Source organism: Dipodomys merriami, unplaced genomic scaffold (assembly GCF_024711535.1).
Source record: "Dipodomys merriami isolate MVZ:Mamm:240054 unplaced genomic scaffold, mDipMer1.0.p SCAF_57, whole genome shotgun sequence".
In the NCBI taxonomy this organism is placed as follows: domain Eukaryota; kingdom Metazoa; phylum Chordata; class Mammalia; order Rodentia; family Heteromyidae; genus Dipodomys; species Dipodomys merriami.
The window spans coordinates 4,183,971-4,203,157 of record NW_027206146.1 but is presented as its reverse complement, the minus strand read 5'-3'; the positions used below and the strand labels follow the sequence as shown (position 1 = coordinate 4,203,157).

At 48.7% G+C, this 19,187-nt stretch overlaps 1 protein-coding gene across 2 annotated transcripts; it reads left to right on the top strand.

Moving 5' to 3' along the window:
* Positions 1-12,220: 12,220 nt before the first annotated feature.
* On the top strand, positions 12,221-16,068 carry LOC138812731 (sialic acid-binding Ig-like lectin 16). 2 transcript variants are annotated; one of them, XM_070000852.1, is made up of 10 exons: positions 12,221-12,303; positions 12,380-12,766; positions 12,865-13,143; positions 13,310-13,411; positions 13,590-13,847; positions 14,009-14,056; positions 14,290-14,403; positions 14,607-14,697; positions 14,802-14,913; positions 15,734-16,068. In XM_070000852.1, the coding sequence occupies exons 1-10, from the start codon at positions 12,249-12,251 to the stop codon at positions 15,989-15,991; spliced, it is 1,704 nt and encodes a 567-aa protein (XP_069856953.1). In that variant the 5' UTR covers positions 12,221-12,248; the 3' UTR covers positions 15,992-16,068. The 2 variants fall into 2 exon arrangements, with proteins under 2 accessions (XP_069856953.1, XP_069856952.1); XM_070000851.1 differs by having other exon boundaries at positions 14,146-14,403.
* The last annotated feature ends 3,119 nt before the right edge of the window (positions 16,069-19,187 follow it).

Below are 19,187 nucleotides of genomic sequence, written 5' to 3'. Positions count from 1 at the left end.
CACCCACTGCAAAGTCTCTTTAGTAACATTTACAAATCCTTTACGATGAGCCAGGCGCCTGTGGCTCATGCTTGTAATCCTAGCTACTCAGGAGGCTGAGATTGGAGGATCAGGGTTCCAAGCCAACCTGGGCAGGAAAGCTCCGGAGACTCTATGTCCCTTTAAATACCAAAGGCTGGAAGTAGATCTGTGGCTCAAGTGGTAGAGCACCAGCCTTGAGCAAAAGGGAGAGTGTCAGGCTCTGGATTCAAATCCCAGTACAGGCACACACTCAAAAATTCACACACACACACACACACACACACACACACACACACACACACACACACACACACACACAGAGATAGAAATGAATTAGCTGCAGACTACAGTTGGCCACCAGAATCCTGTATACATAGGAAAACAGAATTACAAGCCAGGTACCAGTGGCTCACTCTTGTAATCCTAGCTACTCAGGAGGCTAAGATCTGAGCACTGCCGGTCAAAGCCAGCCAGGGCAGGAAAGTTCATTAGAATCTAATGTTCAATTAGCTGGAATTGGGGCTGGGGGTCAATCCTCAGATTTTAATGAATAAGCATCAAGGCTGGTGTCAAAACTGTAGGACCAGAGCAAAATACAGAAGAATAAGCTGGCACCTGTGGCTCACACCTCTCATCCTACCTACTCAGGACACTGAGATCTGAGGATCCCTGTTCAAAGCCATCCCAGGCAGGAAAGACATTTATCTCCAATTAACCAACAGAAAAACAGAGGTGGAGCTGTGGCTTAGTGGTAGAGCACTCACATCGAGCTGAAGACCTTAGGAACAGCATCCAGGCCCAGAGTTCAATTGACACAAGTGACAAAATACAAGAAGAAGAAAAATGAAAGAGGAGGAGAAATTGTAAGAAAAGAAGCAGGAGGAGGAAGAGGAAGGGGAAGAAGAAAAGAAAAAAGAAGAAAATATCAGGGACTGGGAAGGTGGCTCAGTGGTAGAGCGCTTGCCTTGCATGGCTGAGGCCCTGGGTTCAATTCCCCAGCACCACATAAGCAAAAAGAAAAAAAGCCAGAATTGGCGCTGTGGCTCAAGTGGTAGAGCACTAGCCTTGAGCTGAAGAGCTGAGGGACAGAGCCCAGGCCCAGAGATCATGCTCTCCCTACCTGGCCACCCCCCAAAAAAAGAAAAAAAGAAGATATCTAGTTAAGGTTGAATATTAGAAAAAATTTCTCAGTATAATTTCTCCAATATTAGAGCTATTCTTATTGTTTTTTGTTTGTTTGACAGCTAACTCTCTAGTACTTGAGCCACAGCACCAAGTCTGGCTTTTGTTTTGCTTATGTGGTGTTGAGGAGTTGAACCCAGAGCTTCATGCATGCAAGGCAGGAACACTACCATTGAGCCACCTTCCCAGCCCTGGTGCTATTCGTATACTAAGAAAAAAACAGAAAGATTCCTCATATACATGTACTCTACAAGTCCATTTAAGCACCTCCACCCCTTACCACCAGGAATTGATCCCTCTCCACCTAAGGGCCCCACCAAGAAAGCCCCCGACATTGACTTTAATTTCTGCTTCCTTAGTGACCCAGAGCCCAGGGGAGAGCCCTTCCTCTCCTCTCCCAAGCCAACCAGGCCCCAAAGCGAGACACAGTCCTGTCACCATCCCTCCTTGCCCCAGAGTTGTCTGTGGAGGCCCAGCTCCCCACATTCAAAGGCCCAGCAGATGCCCCAGCCCCAGGAGATGGGCTCCTGGGAGATGCCCTTGCAGCCTTCACCTCCCCAACAGCAGTGTGCATCACCCATGTGACCCTACAGAGAGAGATGTGGGGCGCCATGCAAGTCTCCAGTGCCCTACAAACACTGGGGTGAGCAGAGGGTTCTGTCCCCAGGTGTGCAGTCCCCTTCAGAGAAGGGGCCAGTGGCCTCCCAGGCTGTGCTGGGCCTTGGCTCATCCTCCCAGCACCTGGGAAGTCACAGCCAGACCTTGGGCTCCAGGACCATGGTACCCCCTGCCCAGGTGTCCACCTGGGTCTGTGGATGTCCCTGGCCAATGGACCTTCTTGATTCTGGTTCCACTGTATCAATGGAAGTGGGCAGTGAGCAGTTTTGTGTCTAACTGTGTGTGTGTGTGTGTGTGCACACATGTGTATGTGTGTGCACACATGTGTGTGTGTGTGTGTATTGATTAGATTAACTCTTTAATATAGCTAGAGCCTGGCTCCAGTGGCTCATGCCTCTAATCCTAGCTACTCAGGAGGCTGAGATCTGAGGATTGTGGTTCGAAGCCAGCTTGGCCAGAAAAGTCTCTAAGGATCTTATCTCCAATGAACCACCAGAAAACTGGAAGTGGTGCTGTGGCTCAAATGGTAGAGTGTTCTGCTTGAGCTGAGGAACTGAGGGACAGCACCCAGGCCCAGAGTTCAATATATGTGTGTGTGTGTGTGTGTGTGTGTGTGTGTGTGTGTGTGTGTGTGTGTGTGTGTGTGTGTGTGTGTGTGTGTGTGTACACACAGATCTATCATGTGCTTCTTGGGGGCAAAATATTTGTGGTTGGTTCTGTTTTGTTTCACTTTTGGCAATACGTTTGGCCCTGGCTCAACAGATCACAAGCACTGAATGACACCTTTGACCTTGGACAGTCTCGGGGCAAATTTGCAATCCCTGGGTCGTTTTCAATGTACATCTGTATCTTTTTCATATTGGAAATCAATTCATGTAACATTAATTCATCACTAACTACTTTAACATATACAGTGATTTGGTTGTTCCTACATTTGCCATGGTGTCCAACCATCACCTCGATGAAATCTAGACCAAGGCCACCTCCCAAACCCAACCCCTGCCCTGATGCTGCCACAGATGCCCTGTCCCCCAAGTCAGTCACGGAGACTCTGCTCCCCTCATGTTTTCCTTTTTTCTCTGTGGATTTGCCTATTCGGTACTTGCCACCCACAAGGAACACTCCAGAATGTGTTTTTTGTTGTTGTTGTTGTTGGTTGTGGGGCTTTAACTCTGGGCCTGGGCCCTGTCCCTCAGCTCTTCAGCTCAAGGGGAGCACTCTACCACTTGAACCATAGCACCACTACTGGGTTTTTGAGTGGTTCTATTGGAGATTAGAGTCTCACGGGCTTTCCTGCCTGGGTTGGCTTTGAGCCATGATCCTCAGATCTCATTCTCCTGAGTATCTAGGATTATACTGGCACCTGGCAAGAATGTGGCTTTTTTTTCAAATTCTTTATTGTGATTAAGTGATTACATAATTTCCCAAATTACACATTATTGTGGGATAAGTGATGCTTAGTTAAAATCACAAACACATTCTAACTTTCATGGGGTAAATTGTCTATCATGGTCTATAACATTTATGAGCTCTATGAGCTTTGCAATAGAGTTATTTCTTCCATATCGGGTGATATGTGAATTTCTTTTGTTTTGCATAGCATCAGCTGTTCCTTCTTTCCCACTTGTTCCCTCCCTCCCATCACTGCCATTGAGTTGCTTAGTTCATTTTGATCCATGTCCAGTGCAGCTGATGGGTCCCGCTGTTGTATGATTTTCCCTGATTCCCTCTAGTTCTGTGTCCTACTCCTGGTTTCCCTCTGGTGTGCACAAATATAGTATATATGTGATCAGCAGCATGGGGTAATTTGGTAGTGATTTGCCCAGATGAGTGGAAGTCCTTTGTTTCTTAAGCCTTGTTACTTTTGTTGTATCACCTTAGGTTTTGGATTTAACATCCACTTATCAGGGAGGCTACACGCCATTTGTCTCTTTGCTCTTGGCCTACCTTGCTCAACATGATTTTTTTCTAGCTCCATCCATTTCCCTGCACATGCCATTATTTTGTCCTTTCTAATGGCTGCATAATATACCATTGTGTATAGATACCACAATTTTTGGATCCATTCATCTGTGGTGGGGCATCTGGGTTGTTTCCATATCCTGGCTAGTATAAACAGTACTGCAATAAACATGGGAACCCATGTGCCATTGTTCTGGATAGATGCCTAGAAGTGGTATGACTGGGTCATAAGGGAGGTCAATATTTAGCTTTCTGAGGACCCTCCAGATTGCTTTCCAAAGTGGTTGTATAAGTGTACATTCCCACCAACAGTGTAATAGGATTCTTCTTTCTCCACATCCCCTCCAGCATTTGTCGTTGGCTGACTTGAGGATGTGGGCCATTCTCACTGGGGTAAGGTGGTATCTCAGGGTTGTCTTTATTTGCATTTCCTTCACAACCAGGGATGGTGAACATTTCCTCATGTGTTTCTTTGCTATTTTTATCTCTTCTTCTGAGGAGTCTCTCTTTAGTTCCTTGCCCATATAGTAATTGGTTTGTTAGGTTTGGGAGGGATTAGTTTCTTGAGTTCCCTGTATATACTGGATATTAACCCCTTGTCTGATATATTGCTGGTAAATATTTTTTCCCAATTAGTTGGTTGTCTTTCTAGCTTGGTTGCTATGACTTAGCTGTGCAGAAACTTTTTATTTTGAGGTAGTCCCATTTGTCGAGTCTCTCCCATTTGTTGTGACCCTGCGACTCTCTGTTCAGGAAGTTCCTGCCTGTGCCAATAAGTTCAAGTGTCTCTCATAGTCTGTCTTGAAGTAGTTTCAGAGATTCAGATTTGATGTTAAGGTCTTTAATCCATTTTGAGTTGATGTTGGTGCATGGTGATAGGCTGGGATCTACTTTTAGTTTTCTGTATGTGGCCTCCCAGTTTTCTTAGCACCAGTAGTTGAAAAGGCTGTGTTTCTTCCATTGTATGTCTTTGGCTTCCTTGTCAAATATCAGCTGACTGTAGGAGTGTGGTTTTATTTCTGGATGTTTATTCTACTCCATTGGTCTTTGGGTCTGTTTTTGTGCCAGTACCATGCTGTCTTTGTTATTATGGCTCCATAGTAGAGTTTGAAGTCCATCATTGAGATCCCTCCCATGTTGTCTTTTTTGCCTAGAATTGTTTTGGCTATTCTAGGTCTTTTATAGTTCCATATGAATTTTTGGACTGTTTTCTGTATTTCAGAATTGTATGTCATTGGGATTTTAATAGGAATTGCATTGAATTTGCATATTAATTTTGGCAGTATTGCCATTTTCACTATATTGTCTCCCTATCCAAGAGCATGAAAGTGCTTTCCATTTCCTCGTATCTCTTGTAATTTCTTTCTGTAAGTTTTTATAGTTTTAATTAAATAGTTCTTTTACATCTTTGGTTAGGTTAATTCCTAAATATTTTATTTGGGGGGGGGGGTATTGTAAATGTGGTTGCTTCCTTTATTTCCCTCTCTGCTTTTACATTGTCAGTGTATATGAAGGCGACTGATTTTTGTGAGTTGATTTGTACCCTGCAACTTTGCTGAAGTGATTTATAATTTCTTTATTTTATTTTATTTTTCAGGAAAGGGGTAGGTTTATTCAGTAGACCTTCTGGGACCAGGCAAGGTTGGCCCTCCACGTGGCTGGGAAAGGCCTGGGAAAGAGCTGGGAAAGAGAGCTGAGAAAGAGAGCTGGGAAAGAGCTGGAGAAGAGAGCTGGGAAAGAGAGAGAGCTGGAAAAAGAGAAGAGAGAGCTGGGAAAAAGAGAAGGAAAGAGCTGAGAAAAGAGCTAGAAAAGAGCTAGGGAAAAAAAAGCAGAGAAAGAGCGTCTGGGCCAGGGATAGGTCTCCTAGTATTATCGTATTTTGATCTATTTTATTCTGTAAGTTTGAGAGTATTTGCTTAACATATTTGGGTGCTCCAATGTTTGGGGAATATACATTGATGAGGGTAATATCCTCCTCTTGGGTTGTTCCCTGTATTAATATGTAGTATTTTTTCTTGTCTTTTTGTATTGATTTTAATGAAAATTTAATTTTGTCAGATATCAGGATAGCTACTCCTGCTTTCTTACTGGGGGCATTTGATTGGTAGATTGGTTCCAAACCTTCACTCTGAGTTTGTTTGTATGTTTGCCTGAGAGGTGGGTCTCCTGAAAGCAACAGATGAATGGGTCCTGTTTTCTGATCCAATCTGCAGTTCTTTTTCTTTTGATTGATGAAATAAGTCCGTTAATATTTAAGATTATTATAGAGAGATGCATTGTGGTCCCTGTCATTTCCTGTTTTCCTAAGTTTTTCTTCTTTCCTTGCCTCCTGTGCTTATTAAGTTAGACTTGTATTAATATCTGTCTGGCGCGCGTCCCAATTCCTGGTTGCTTTCTTCAGATTGTGTTCTCCTTCTTAGTATTCTTTGTAATGCTGGCATATTGTTTATGAATTCATTTAGTTTTTCTTTACTATTAAAAATTTTCATTTTGAAATCAAATGTGAATGCTAGCTTTGCTAGGTATATCAATGTCGGCTGGCAGTTATTGGTTCTCAGGGCTTGGATGGTACTTCCCCAGCCCTTTCTCGCATCAGTGTCTGTGTGGAAAGATCTGCAGTGATTCTAATTTTTTTCCCATTGTAGTATAGCTCCTTCATTTTTGTAGCATGCAAGATTGCTTCCTTATTTTTCAGATCTATCATTTTTACTATAATATATCTAGAAGTGTTTCTCCTGGGATCCTGCTTCTGTTATGTAGATAAAATGTTCATTTTTTTTAAGATGGGGGAAATTTTCATTGATAATCTTGTTGAATAGGTGTTGCATTCCCTTGCTTTGATATTCCTCACTTTGACCACTCCGATTATATGAAGGTTGAATATCTTGGCACTATCTTGCTTGCTCTTGGATTTCCCTTTGGCATAATTTAAGTGAATTTTCTATATCTGTGAATTTTTGGTCCAGTTGGTGTATTCTGTCTTCTGTATCTGACACTCTAAATTCCGTTTCATTCACTCTGTTCACTATGGCTTCCATTGTGTTTTGCATGGAGGAAATGGACTCATTTATGGATTTGATGTTGGTTCTCAAAGTGCAAATCTCATCTCTTAGTGAGGTGTGTGCTGCCTCTATTTTGTATTAATCTCACCACTTAGTGAGGTGTGTACTGCCTCTATTTTTGCATGCACCTCTTGTTTGAGAAACTGCATGTCTTTCGATAGTTCGTCTGTGTGTTCTTTAAATTTCTGGTCTATTTCTCACTTTAATTCTTGAGTCATTGCCTCCAGCATCTCTTGGATGTAGCTTTTGTCTTTCATTCCAGCTTTGTTCCCATTGGGACTCTCCCTTGGATGGCTACTGGCTTTTGGGGGAAGCTTGCTATTCTGGGTGTTGATAAACCTTGTAATTTTTCTCTGTGATTTTCACCTGGGGATTCAGAGATTATTGGAGACTAATTTGAAATTTTGATTTGGTCAATAGGTGTCTGTTTTTGGTTGGTTGCTGTTTCTGGGTTGGCGGAGAGAGTCTGTCCCTGGTCTTGGTTCTGTTGGGGGCCAACCTCCAGCTGCTGGTCTGAGCCCACGTAGGGCTCTCAGCTCTTTGCTGTAGATCACTGGCAGTTCCCGCCTTTAGAAGGACTGGGTGGCCTAGAGTGCTCCTGTTTATTCCTATAGGTGCTCTTGGCAAGATTAGGTGTGCTAGATGTATGCTTCCAGTTGTTAGAGTCTGCTATGGGCTCCTGATGTTTGGTTTTTGTTTTTGTTTTCTTTCATTTTGTTTTTGTTTTTGTTTTTTGTGTTTTTTTTTCTGTTTTTGTTTGTTTTTTGTTTTGGGCCAGTTGTGGGGTCTGAATTCTGGGCCTGGACGCTGTCCCTCAGCTCTTCAGCTCAAGGTTGGCACCCTACCATTTGAGCCACAGTACCACTTCTGGCCCTTTCTGCTATGTGGTGCTCAGAATCAGATCCAGGGCCGCATGCACACAGGGCAAGCACTCTACTGCTGAGCCACCTTACCAGCCTGAGCTCCTGACTATTATCAGGTGGTGGTGTCCCGTGTCGTCTAATTCCTGGCCTGGGATATATGTGTCAGGTTCTGGTGGGGTTTGGGATTCTGGTTCTCTTGCCTTGGACACGCAGGTCTTTTGCTGTCATGGGCGTGATTCCAGGGGGTGAAGTTCCCTATTTCTTCCCCACCTCTGCTGAGTTATATACTCAGCTTCTGACTTCAATTGGGAGGAGTTGGTTGTGTTGCTCAGGCACCTGATCCCCAGGTCTGGTCCTGGCTCCTGTTCCCTGGCCTGGGGCACACCGGTTGGACCTGTGCTGCTGTGTATCCCACTTGCGTTATGCAGCCTGTAGTACACAGTTCAAGTTTCTTCCACTTTTGGATGCTGTGACCCATGGGCACTGTTCCTGGCTTGGGTGTTTAAGCTCCCTTCCAGGGGAGCTTGTTCTAGTCTTGCTGGCTGGTTGTGCTCCAAAGTCTGGTGGAGCAGTTCCCAGTTTTAGTTGGTCCTATAGTCCAGGTGTAGGAGTCTGGGTCAGAATCTAGGGGTTCCCACCAGCTCTGGTCTCCCTTGAAGGATATACTGTCCCCCTGAGGGGTACTCACCCTGGAGCTAGTTGTTGTTTCTATGAGATGTACGTTACTGGTTGCCGCTGCAATCAGAGTTCAGTTAAGATGCTTGTGGGTTGGGCTGGGCAGTGGTGGGTCTGCCTGTTTCTCCTCTGTCTCTGCCTCTGTTCATGCTGTTCAGGTTGGCACTGTGGGAAGGGCCGGTCCTCGGGCGTGGGCTGCACACCGGCCTCAGGTCGAGGGGTGGCAGAGGGGTCTCCGTGCAGGTTCTGTGCACTGGGGTTTGTCTCTTTTTGTGCTCTCCGGATCACCACCAGTAGCTTGCAGGTCTTCTGCTCTGGCGTTCTGTGGGCGACACGTGTCGCGAATGTGGCTTTTTAAGCTGTTGCTTTCAGGATTTGCCAGTGTTCCATTCCATTTTGAAGATGTAGTAAGATCCTATTGGGTGGACGGCCCACATTTTAATTGGGTTATTGGGACTCTGTGTCAGGAACTATAAGCGTCCTTCGTATAAGTCGTGTAGCAGATGCATCACATCAGAGAGTTGTATCTGCCCAAGTGAGGGCAGGTGTAAGGTGTAAGACATGATGCTATCCCACACCAGGGATGACGAAGTTTCAGGAACTTTCCTGCCCCAGGAAGCTTTGAACCATGATCCTCAGATCTCAGCCTCTTGGGTAGCTAGGTTTACAAGCCACCAGCATCTGGCCCTTTTCTTTCCCTCTCCCAATCCTACCTTCATCCTGCCCTTGGTGTCTTCCCTTGTCACAGACCTTTGTCCATGCCTCCCTCCTCCACCCCGCCCTCTCGCCCACACTGGCTTCTGCTTCCAAACCCAGCCAGCACCTGCCACCACCACAGCTGAACCACCTGATGTTCTTATGTGGACAGAGAAGGGATGAGTGCCACGTTGTACACAGGAAGCCTCTTGTGGCCTCTGCCTGCAGGACTTTCCTCCCAGAGCCTCCTTCCTCTACCCAACCACCTGTCCTCATCCTGCCCACCCCCAGGCCCAGCCTGCACCCTGCTGGGGGCGTGTGTGAGCCTGATCCCCAGGTGGCTCTCAATGGTCACCCGATTAAAGGCCAGCGTCATGGACCATGGATATGGGTCACAGCACCACAGCCACATCAGTGATCACCCCTCAAATACCCATAAGAGCCTGGAGCACAGAATACTTTCAATGTTGAGGAAATGCAAAACTCAACCAAAACTGCAGTATTGCAGGCCACTTGGTTGGACAGTTGTCATGGAACAAAAAACAACTAATAAGTGTTTGCATGGCTATCCAGGCACTGGACCCTGCTCCCTTCATGTAAAACAGTCCAACCCTGTGGAAGTCCCTTCCTGTTTCCTCCAAAAGAGGTAGTTAGCTGGGAGCTCGGTGGCTCACTCCTATAATTCCAACTACTCAGGAGGCTGAGATCTGAGGACCATAGTTTGAAGCCAGCCTGGGCAGGAAAGTCCATGAGGCTCTTCTCTCCAATTAACCACCAAAATTTGGATGCAGAGCTGTGGTTCAAGTAGTAGAACTACAACCTTGAGAATAAAAACTCAGGGACAGCGTCTAGATCCTGAGTTCAAGCCCCAGGGCCAGTACAAATATACAGAAAGGGTATCTTCATGAACACAAAAGGAGTCAGACTCTTTCCACATAACTTACACAAAGATGAATAAACGAATGTTTATTGCATGACTTACTGGCACAAAGGGAGATATATGAGAATCGTGAACCCTCAAACTGAGATGGCACCCTAGGACACCCCCACCTCCACCTCATGACACATACAAGTGCAATCTGAGGCATGGTTTGACATTGCCAGCAGTTACCTACAGAGCCTTCTGCCCAAGCTGCAGGGTCAGGGAGGACCCCACATTCCACCCAGCAAGCTCCCCTTTTGCATGGGGGGGGGGGGCAAGCCTATAGCAGAAACCTGAGCTCCAAGCGCCCCCTGGTGTTCACATGGCTGAAGCAGCCAGCCATCCCCTGAAGTGGGGTTTGGCCAATGGTGGAATTCAAGTTATAACCCACACCCTGCATCCAGGGGGCAGACTGGCTTTGAACTTGTGACTCTGCTGTCTGAGTTCTCATGACTGATACCTGACACAAACTCTATGTAACTCATGGCTGTGGTTTATTGTTTAGGGAATAATGACAAGGACAGAAAAAAGTATCTGTATATGCTCTGTAACATACTCAATTCATGTGTGGGTGTGCAAGTCCCAGGGCCTTTTCCAGCATGCAATGAATTCCTGCCAGTTCTGGGACTCTTCATTAATCAAAGCAGCTGGCCTTGCGGGGTCTGCCTCTGGGTTTCCTGGGAGGTGGGGTGCCCAGGACTAACAGTCTTTCCAGAAAGGGTCAGGAGAGACAGGGACTGGGGTGGAGCCTTCATTCCAGCCTCTGCACACCCTGCCCGTTGTCCTCATGATCCTCTCTAAGCCATCAGTGTGGGTGGCGGGGCAGTGAATGGTACTATGATTCCACGGCCTGCCCAAAGTGGAAGGACCAAAGAGGACAAAGATGGGAAATGTCTGGAGAACTAAGGGTCAGGGGCTTATGGGGGTGGGAATAGGGAGAGAGTGTAAAGACAGGTCCAGAGACAGGCCTAGGGTTGTTGATTTACAGGAGAACAAAATAATAATAAAAGAGCTGGGCACCTGTGGCTCATACCTTCTAATCGCAACTATCTGGAGGCTGATATCTGAGGATTGATGTTTAAAGCCAGCCCTGGCAGGAAAGTTCATAAGATGCTAATCTCCAAATAGCCAGAAGGAGGGCTGTGGATCAAGTGGAGGAACATCAGCTTTCCATGGAAAAGCTTAAGGATGGTGTCTAGGCCCTGAGTCCAAACTGTAGGAAGAGGACAAAATGAAGAAGAATAAAAAAGAAGAGGAAGAAGAAGAAGAAGGAGAAGAAGATGCAGGAAAAGGAGGAAGAAAAGAAAAAAGCAGAAGATATGTCTAGTTAAGTTTCAATTGTAGATAACAAAAAAAAAAAAAAAAACTTTTCTCAGCCTAAGTTCTCCAATCAATATTGCAGGGTTTTTTGTTTTTTTGTTTTGTTTTGTTTTTGCCAGTCCTGGGGTTTGAACTCAGGGCCTGGACATTGTCCCTGAGCTTCTTTTGCTTAAGGCTAGAACTCTACCACTTGAGACACAGTGCCACTCCTGGCTTTTTCAGTATTTGTGGTGCTGAGGAATCAAACTCAGGGCTTCATTAATGCTAGGCAAGCACTCTACCACTGAGCGACCTTCCTAGCCCTTCCTGTTGCAGTTATTCTTATACCAAGAAAAAATAGAAAGAGGGCTGGGAAGGTGGCTCAGTGGTAGAGCGCTTGCCTTGCATGCCTGAGGCCCTTGGTTCAATTCCCCAGCACCACATAAGTAAAAAGAAAAAAACTGGAAGTGGTGCTGTGGCTTAAGTGGTAGAACACTAGCCTTGAGCTGAAGAGCTGAGGAACAGCGCCCAGACCCAGATTTCAGGCCCCACAACTGGACCCCCCACCTCCAAAAAATAGAAAGATTGAGCAGTTTTTTAGGTCTGAAAGTCCATTTAAGCACACACACAGAGGAGTTCCCTCTGCACCATAGAGTCCCCTGCCCAGGGCCCAGGGGAGAAACCCTTCCTACCCCCAGCCCCATTCAGGCCCCAAAGCTGGACACAGGCCTGGCGCCTCCCCTCCTTGCCCCAGAGGAGTCTGCGGAGGCCCAGCTCCCCACATACAAAAGTCCAGTAGACACCCCAGCCCCCAGGAGATGTGCCCCTGGGCGAGGCCCCTGCCAGCCTTGGCCTCCCTAGCAGCAGTGTGCGTCACGAGTGTCACCACAACTCAGCCTCCTGCACTTCCCTCCTGTCCCTGCTCTTGTTGCCTCAGAGCAGCTCAGGATGCAGCGTCTGAACACACAGCTGTGCCTCTCCTTGCTGCTGCTGTCCTTGGGCGGTATGTGGCCAAGAGCCGTGGGCAGCTGGGCTGGAACAGGGCTGGGATGTGTACTGAGCCCATCTATCTCTTGCAGGGTCCCAGGCTCAAAAACCTGGCTACAAGGTGCATGTGCAGAGCCGGGTGAAGGTGCAGGAAGGGCTGAGTGTCCTTGTGCCCTGCTCCTTCTCCTACCCCAGCCAGGACGCAGGTCCAGATTCCTCCCCAGCTCATGGCTACTGGTTCACACAAGGAACTGACACAGCCACTGGGGAACCCGTGGCTTCCAACAACCCAGCTCGACGCGTGCAAGCCTGGACCCAGGGTCGATTCCAGCTGCTGGGCGACACCCACAGGAATGACTGCACCCTGTTCATCAGAGATGCCCGGAAAGACGACAAGAGAAATTACTTCTTCCGGTTAGAGAAGGGAAAGAAGCTGAAATTTAATTTCCTGGTGGACATGTTCCGGCTGGAAGTGACAGGTGGGATGTGTGGGGTCCAGGCTCCCAGGCTGGGGATGGAGGCAGGGTCTCCCGACGATGGCCTGATCATGAGCATCTGGTCTCTTTCTCTCCCCCAGCCGGAACTCAGCCACACATCTTCATTCCTGAGACCCTGGAGCCTGGGCGGGCAGTGACCATCATCTGCATGGTTCCCTGTATCTCTCAGCAATGTGTGGCCCCTTCCATCTCCTGGTCTGGGCCTGCCCTCTCCACCACTGAGAGCAGACCCCAGACCTCCTTCCTGTCAGCAATCAGCCTCACACCACGCCCGAGGGACCACGGCACCCAGCTCACCTGCCGAGCGACCTTCACACCTGGCAACACTGTGGAGAACACTGTCCAGCTGAGTGTGGCCTGTGAGTCCCAGCTTTAGTTCTGGCCAGATGAAGTGTCCTGTTGTAAGTGTGAAGAAGTATATCTGGGTGTCCCAGGAAAGGCAGGAACCACAAGGTCCTGAGAGAAGGGGGCACTGGTTGATAGTCAGCATATCCTTCCTGAAGAGAGCCCACTTCTTTCTTGCAGGCGTCCCCAGAGACCTGGTGATCACCATTTTCTGTGACAATGCCCAAGGTGCGAGGTCTAGAGGCAGGGCTGGCCTGGCCGTGGAGAAGTGGAAAGCCCAGGGTAGGTGGAGGGGACCAACTCCTTCTACAGCCCTCACTCTCTGTCTCTCTTTTGGGGTCTGTGGGTATATCTCTTCCTCTCGCTCACTGCCTAACTCTGTTACTCTCGGTGCATCTGTCTGTGTGTGTCTCTCTCTGCTGTCTCTGTCTCTGTCTCACGCTCTCTTGTCTCTCCCTAGTGTCCCAAGGAAACTCGACCTGCATGGACGTCCGCAAAGGCCAGTTTCTACAGCTGCTCTGCACTGCAGCTGGCCGGCCTCCCCCCACGCTGACCTGGGTCCTGGGGAACCGAGTCCTCTTGAGGTCAAATGCCACGCACCCTGGAAACCTGGGGCTAGTCCTTCCCGGGGTGAAGGTCAGGGATGCGGGGCGCTACACCTGCCATGCGGAGAACAGACTAGGCTCCCAGCACCGTGCCCTGAACCTCTCTGTTCAGTGTGAGTGGACCCAAAGTGGGCAGGGGAGGGGAAGGGAAGGGAAGAAGAGGGGAGAAGCCAGGGCAGGGCCCCACAGCTTCCAGGGCCCAGCAAGCCCAGGGCCTCGGTTTGTGTTTGAGGGGCAGGCAGAGGGAGCCCTGGCCATTGTGTCTCCATTGCAGACCCTCCAGAGGTGCTGACAGTGACCGCTTCTCAAGGAAACAGTACAGGTAACAGGGGACACAGGAAGCCGGGCTTCCCCCATGAGTCCTTTATTGGTGGGGATGGCACCCCATATTTCTCTCTCTCCCTCCCCTAGAGCTGGAAATACACAGGAACGGCTCGTCCCTCCATGTCCTGCAGGGACAAAGCCTGCGGCTGGTCTGTGTCACCCACAGCCACCCAGCAGCCACGCTGAGCTGGGCCCAGGGTTCAAAGACGCTGAGCCCCCCCTTGCTTGCAGAGGCTGGGGTCCTGGAGCTGCCCGTGGTCGAGGCAGAACATGAAGGAGAATTCACCTGCCGGGCACAGAACCCACTGGGTGCCCTGCACATCTCCCTGAGCCTCTCTGTGCACTGTGAGTGGAGGACAGTGCTGTCTGCTGCCCTCTGGAGGGAACAGTTGGCAGAGTCCCTGGTCAGCAGAGTCCCTGGTGTGTGGCAGACTGGGGAGGAAGAACAGGGGAGTAATGGAAGGCCTGGATCAGAATGAGGCTCAGACACAGTGGAGGGATGGCAGCCCCATGCCTGCCGGATAACCTGACCTGGCTCTCCCACACAGATGAAGGCTCCATCTCTGCAGCATTCTCCAAGGGGGCGGGCCTGGGCATCGGTGCCACAACTCTCCTTTTTCTCTTCCTCATCGCGCTCATGTGAGTTGGGGGAGGTCAAGGAGGCAGAGGTCAGGAGTCATGGGGTCAGGAGCCTGGGAAGGGGAAAGGGCATCAGTGCTTCCAGAATGGGTTTATTCCCACAGTGTGAAGAGGCTGAGGAAATCACAGCCTCATACAGAGACATGCAGAACCCAGGTCTCCCCGCACAGCACCGTCCTTGATAACAGCATCGTCAACCCTAAGGCCCGGACCCCGGTGAGTGTGCGGCCCACCAGGCTGCTGATTCACTCTGGAGTCTAAATCAAGCCCCATGTCCTACTTTGTCTGGCACAGGGTTTTGCTATGTCGTCTAGGATGGCTTCAAATTGGCTATCCTCCTGCCCCTCAGTCTTCTGAATGCAGGGATTATAACTGTGTGCCTCTCTGTTCCACTCATTTTAGAAACTTTGTGTGGGGTGTCCCTGACTCCCAAGAGACTAGTGGCATGCTTCCAGAGCGTGTGCCTCTTGATTCCAGGAGGCGATAGTGACTCCTTGGGTTTTCTTCCGTTCTCCATTATAGGGTGCAGGGAAGGAGGCTGGAAGTGGGGAGACAAGAAACAGGATGTACTGCTCTCTGCCCACAACCAAAATCATAAAACCAAGCGAGGCACAGTGGCTCATGTCTGTCATCCTGGCTCCTTGGCAGGCTAAGATTGAGAGAATGATGGTTCAAGGCTTGCCTGAGTATAAAGACCAGAGTTTGCTGGAACAGCAATGAAAGCAAAAGGAGCTGGGAGTGAGGCCAAACTGGTAGAGCTCCTGCCTAGGAAATGAAAGGTCCACAGTGGCCAAGCCCACCCCAAGTCACGCCCACCCTGGCCAGCTCTGTTGGCCACAAACCCACTTACCCTGTACACTTTTTTCCTTGAGGTGGAACTGGAAAGCAGACTGAGTGAGGGACTGGGTTTTTCTCCCTGCTGTGCCTTCAGTGCCTAAGTTGAACCAGGCACCTGCTCAATGCCCAACTCTGGTAGGGGAATGAATGAATGACTGACAGAATGAATGAAAGGAGGTTATTGTTTCCTTGGATACAGAAAAAGGACAAGCCAAGCAGCCCTCCCAGGACCGCTTCTCCAGGGGCTGGTTCCCCAGAACCAAGGAAGAACCAGAAGGCCACCCTCAGCTGCCCCGAGCCCACATCACCCACACAAGGCCCAGACCCCGAGAGCTGCCCAGAAGAACTCCATTATGCTGCACTCAAATTCTCCCGGCCTCTGGAGACCCCGAAGCCCAGTGACCCTGAGGAGAATTACGCAGAAATCCATTTCCACAGAGGGTCCCCTAGGCTGTAGATCTGGACCTCAGCAAGGGAGCCAGAAGGAGGTAATAAAGAGGCTCAGAGCACCAACTGCAAAGTCTCTTTAGTAACATTTACACATTCTTTAGGATGAGCCGGGTGCCTGTGGCTCATGTTTGTAATCCTAGCTACTCAGGAGGCTGAGATTGGAGGATCAGGGTTCCAAGCCAACCTGTGCAGGAAAGTTCCTGAGACTCTTATGTCCCTTTAAATACCAAAAGGCTGGAAGTAGAGCTGTGGCTCAAGTGGTAGAGCAACAGCCTTGAGCAGAAGGGAGAGTGTCAGGCTCTGAGTTCAAATCCCAGTACAGGCACACACTCATAAATTCACACACACACACACACACACACACACACACACACACACACACACAGAGAGAGAGAGAGAGAGAGAGAGAGAGAGAGAGAGAGAGAGAGAGAGAAATGAATTAGCTGGAGACTACAGTTGGCCACCAGAATCCAGTATACATAGGAAAACAGAATTACAAGCCAGGTACCAGTGGCTCACTCTTGTAATCCTAGATACTCAGGAGGCTAAGATCTGAGCACTGCCGTTCAAAGCCAGCCAGGGCTGCAAAGTTCATTAGAATCTAATCTTCAATTAGCTGGAATTGAGGCTGGGGGGTCAATCCTCAGATTTCAATGAAAAAGCATCAAGGCTGGTGTCCACACTGTAGGACCAGAGCAAAATACAGAAGAATACGCTTGCACCTGTGGCTCACACCTGTCATCCTACCTACTCAGGACACTGAGATCTGAGGATCCCTGTTCAAAGCCAGCCCAGGCAGGAAAGACATTTATCTCCAATTAATCAACAGAAAACAGAGGTGGAGCTGTTGCTTAGTGGTAGAGCACTCACATCGAGCTGAAGACCTCAGGAATAGCACCCAGGCCCAGAGTTCAAGTGACACAATTGACAAAATACAAGAAGAAGAAAAAAGAAAGAGGAGGAGGAATAGTAAGAGAAGGAGCAGGAGGAGGGAGGAGGAAGGGGAAGAAGAAAAGAAATAAGAAGAAGATATCAGGGACTGGGAAGGTGGCTCAGTGGTAGAGCGCTTGCCTTGCATGCCTGAGGTCCTGAGTTCAATTCCCCAGCACCACATAAGCAAAAAGAAAAAAAGCCAGAAGTAGCGCTCTGGCTCAAGTGGTAGAGCGCTAGCCTTGAGCTGAAGAGCTGAGGCACATTGCCCAGGCCCAGAGTTCAGGCCCCCCGACCGGACCACCCCTACAAAAAAAGATATCTAGTTAAGGTTGAATATTAGAAAAAAAATTCTCAGTATAACTTCTCCAATATTAGAGCTATTCTTTTAGTTAGTTTGTTTGTTTGACAGCTAGCTCTCTAGCACTTGAGCCACAGCGCCGTCTGGCTTTTGTTTTGCTCATATGGTGTTGAGGAGTTGAACCCAGGGCTTCATGCATGCAAGGCAGCCACACTACCATTGAGCTACCTTCCCAGCCTTGGTACTATTCCTATACCAAGAAAAAAAAGCAGAAAGATTCCTCATATACATTTACTCTACAAGTCCATTTAAGCACCTCTACCCCTTACCACCAGGAGTTTTCCCTCTCCACCTAAGGGCCCCACCAAGAAAGCCCCCGACATTGGCTTTAATTTCTGCTTTCTTAGTGACCCAGAGCCCAGGGGAGTGCCCTTCCTCTCCTCTCCCACCCCAGGCAGGCCCCAAAGCCAGACACAGGCCTGTCACCATCCCTCCTTGCCCCAGAGTTGTCTGTGGAGGCCCAGCTCCCCACATTCAAAGGCCCAGCAGATGCCCCAGCCCCCAGGAGATGGGCTCCTGGGAGATGCCCTTGCAGCCTTCACCTCCCCAACAGCAGTGCGCATCACCCATGTGACCCTAGAGAGAGAGATGTGGGGCGCCATGCAAGTCTCCAGTACCCTACAAACACTGGGGTGAGCACAGGGTTCTGTCCCCTGATGTGCAGTCCCCTTCAGAGAAGGGGCCAGTGGCCTCCCAGGCTCTGCTGGGCTTTGGCTCATCCTCCCAACACCTGGGAGGTCACAGCCAGGCCTTGGGCTCCAGGATCACCCTGCTCAGGTGTCCACCTGGGTCTGTGGATATCCCTGGCCAATGGACCTTCTTGGTTCTGGTTCCATTTTATCAATGGAAATCGGCAGTGAGCAGTCTTGTGTCCAACTGTGTGTGCACATGTTTGCACGTGTGTGTGTGTGTGTGTGTGTGTGTGTGTGTGTGTGTGTGTGTGTGTGTATTGATGAGATTAACTCTTCAATATAGCTAGAGCTGGCTGCTGGTGGCTCATGCCTCTAATCCTAGCTACTCAGGAGGCTGAGATCTGAGGATCGTGGTTCAAAGCAAGCGGGCCATAAAAGTCTCTGAGGATCTTATCTCTAATGAACCACCAGAAAACTTGTAGTTGGGCTGTGGATCAATTGGTAGAGTGTTCTGCTTGAGCTTATATGTATATATGTATTATATATATATGGCTAAGTTATTCCTCTTTATATTGTGGGGAATTTATCAGGTGCTTCTTAGGGGCAAAATATTTGTGGTCGGTTCTGTTTTGTTTCACTTTTGGCAATTCGTTTAGACCTGGCTCAACAGATCACAAGCACTGAATGACACCTTGGACCTTCGACAGTCTCGGGTCAAATTTACAATCTCTGGGTCATTTTCCATGTACATCTATATCTTTTTTATATTGGAAATCAATTCATGTAACATTAATTCATCACTAACTACTTTAACATATACAGTGATTTGGTTTTTCCTACATTTGTAATGGTGTGCAACCATCACAATGATGAAATCCAGACCAAGGCCACCTCCCAAACCCACCCCCTGCCCTGATGCTGCCACAGATGCCCTGTCCCCCAAGGCAGTCACGGAGACTCTGCTCCCCTTATGTTTTCTTTTTGCTCTGTGGATTTGTCCATTCAGTACTTGGCACCTACATGGAACCCTCCAAATGTGGATTTTTGTTGGTGGTGGTGGTTGTGGGCTTCACTCTGGGCCTGGGTGCCGTCCTCAGCTGTTCAGCTCAAGGGGAGCACTCTACCACTTGAACTACCACTAGCACTACTTCTGGTCTTCTGAGTAGTTTTATTGGAGATTAGAGTCTCACCGGCTTTCTGCCTGGGTTGGCTTTGAACTACAATCCTCAGATCTCAATCTCCTGAGTAGCTAGGATTATACTGGCACCTGGCAAGAATGT

Coding starts and splice junctions, on each gene's coding strand:
- LOC138812731 (XM_070000851.1), top strand. CDS start 12,249: ATGCAGCGTCTGAACACACAGCTGTGCCTCTCCTTGCTGCTGCTGTCC. Junction 12,304..12,379: donor GCTGCTGCTGTCCTTGGGCG/GTATGTGGCCAA, acceptor TATCTCTTGCAG/GGTCCCAGGCTCAAAAACCT. Junction 12,767..12,864: donor GTTCCGGCTGGAAGTGACAG/GTGGGATGTGTG, acceptor TCTCTCCCCCAG/CCGGAACTCAGCCACACATC.